Genomic DNA, 2,176 nt, shown 5'->3' with positions numbered 1-2,176 from the left:
GCCCTCTGGGGGGAGCCTCGCTGGAAAATCAACACCGGTTGCATAGTGTACCTTTAACACTTTCTAATTTTCCACCGTCTCAAATCTGGCTTCAAACACGGAGACATGGACAGGCCCGACAGACTGGGCAGCTTTAAACGCAGCAGCTTGACTGCCTCTTTGGGGGACCCCCAGTAAAAATTATTATTATAATTACTTTACATTTTTTTACTGATTAATGCTAAATTCCTTAAAACACCGTCAATGTATTAGTTTTAGGTATAAATAATGATCCATTTGTTTTTTTCCTTGCTGACCGGACTTTTCCTTTAAAATGAGAAGTTCTCCAAAAGGTTTCTTGCTTTAGTACCTGATGTCCCAGAACGTCTCGATGGGGGCATCTGGGTTCCACAGCTCTATGGTCTCTGGTTGGTGCAGAACTAACAGAGCCTGTAAATCAAACAGGAAACAAAGAAGGGTAGAGAAGAAGAAAACATTTACACCACAGCAAAGATTCAACGCATTAGTGCATTCCTGCCTCCAGGTAAAACATTTGGCAATCATTATCATAAAAACATGACTTCATAAAAGTTTGTTTTAACTGGGACTCCAGGTCGGCTCTAAATGGAAGATTTAGATTCCGCCGTATGGAGTTCACCGCTCTGCATTTCAGATACACAGTGTTTACACCCTGGACCGTGTCATCAAATAGGAGGAGCTTCAGCTGTGTGAAGCTGACATCCTACTGATGCAGAAAAAAATAAATCAGCAAATCGACTGGTTATTGTTTCTTTAGTGCGGGTTTTTGCTTTTAAAATGGTGGAATTCTGTTCCCCTTTGAAAATCTGTTCCCTCTGTGTCAGGAGCGCGCATTGAAGCCAGAGAGGCGGATCTGGCAGATCAGACCATTTTCACGGTGCTTCTGATCCATTTCTCAGTTAAAACAAGTCATATAAACATGTCAAGGTTGTAATATCCAGTTTAATCGGCAGCTGTTATTTACTAAATTTGTAAACAAATAAATAGAAAAGGTCTTTCTATGCTGTTGTGTTTTGTTGTTTTTTTAACACCAAGAGAATCTGTCTTTTTCCAACTTCTGTCACCTGTCGCCTGACAGACGTATAAATTCAGTCACAAAACAGTTTTCCAACACGTAGTATGTTTTTTTTAATTTTTTAATTGATGATATAAGATAATGGAAACTGGCTGATAGAAGGGCACAAAAATAAAGACTTCCTGAAAAGATGAGAGAGTAGACTTTCCTGTAAATACTGTTCTAATGTAAATTATGACAGAATTCTGGATTAACCCTTTAAAGCCAAGTGTATCATATTTGATACAGGAGATTTTGAAACCTCTGCATCATCAGTGTGATGTTTTTGTTCTTGAAACCTTGACTTACATAATCAGACACATGTAGTAAACAGAAAACATATAAAAGATAAAATAGAAATGCGTAACATATCAAAATTGATGTAAATAAATGATGTAATTTCATGTTTTACAAAATTTATATAGTTATTTCATTTGTCACAAAGTTCAATGACAATTCTAATTTTGGAAAATTTGAATCTTCTGTCAATTATTTCCTGGTTCAGGTTTAAAGGGTTAAAGACATTTCTAGTATACGATATGTTAACACACATAACAATTTTTGAGGATTTGGAAACAGTTGCTCTTTACCTCCCAAAGAGGAGGAGAGGAGAGAATGAATATTTTAGCTGCCTGAAATAATCAGTTCCGCCTCCATAACATGGAAAGGAATCTATTTACCTGCAGGTCTAACTGTCTTCATCAATAACAAATCCTGTGGATTTGGCCACATTTGATCTTTATTTGCCAAAATTAAAGGAGGGGAACCATATATTTTAACTGAAATATTCTTTTCCCCCTTTGATGATCTTTATGAAAGTTATTTTCTGTTTAAATGTTTATCAAATATACCAAAAAATGTTAAAAAACAAAGCCAGTTTCCAACCTTGAAGATTTTTCACTTTCCATCCATGTCTGGAGTAACGCTACTCCAGACATTTTGAATAGAAAATTGAAGATACATTTTAAAGATCATCCAACCCACAGTCATATTTATTTTCAGTTGATAATAGAAATAGATATTAGGGGTGGAACGGTTCACAAAATCCACGGTTGGGTTCGATTCACGGTTTCGTGGTCACGGCTTTCGGTTCCAATCGATTCG

At 36.5% G+C, this 2,176-nt stretch overlaps 1 protein-coding gene across 3 annotated transcripts in view; it reads right to left on the bottom strand.

Moving 5' to 3' along the window:
• Positions 1-2,176, bottom strand: part of nf1 (neurofibromin 1) — a 136,404-nt gene that overhangs the window by 105,496 nt on the left and 28,732 nt on the right. For all 3 annotated transcript variants that reach the window (XM_015400359.1, XM_015400358.1, XM_015400361.1), the window contains exon 15: positions 350-429. In XM_015400359.1, coding sequence (XP_015255845.1) covers positions 350-429 — 80 coding nt within the window. The remainder of the gene's footprint in view (positions 1-349; positions 430-2,176) is intronic.

The sequence above is a fragment of the Cyprinodon variegatus genome, unplaced genomic scaffold (genome assembly GCF_000732505.1).
Source record: "Cyprinodon variegatus isolate N-32 unplaced genomic scaffold, C_variegatus-1.0 Scaffold1095, whole genome shotgun sequence".
NCBI lineage: Eukaryota > Metazoa > Chordata > Actinopteri > Cyprinodontiformes > Cyprinodontidae > Cyprinodon > Cyprinodon variegatus.
Note: the sequence above shows the minus strand (reverse complement) of the source record. Positions and strands in the feature narration are given on the sequence as shown.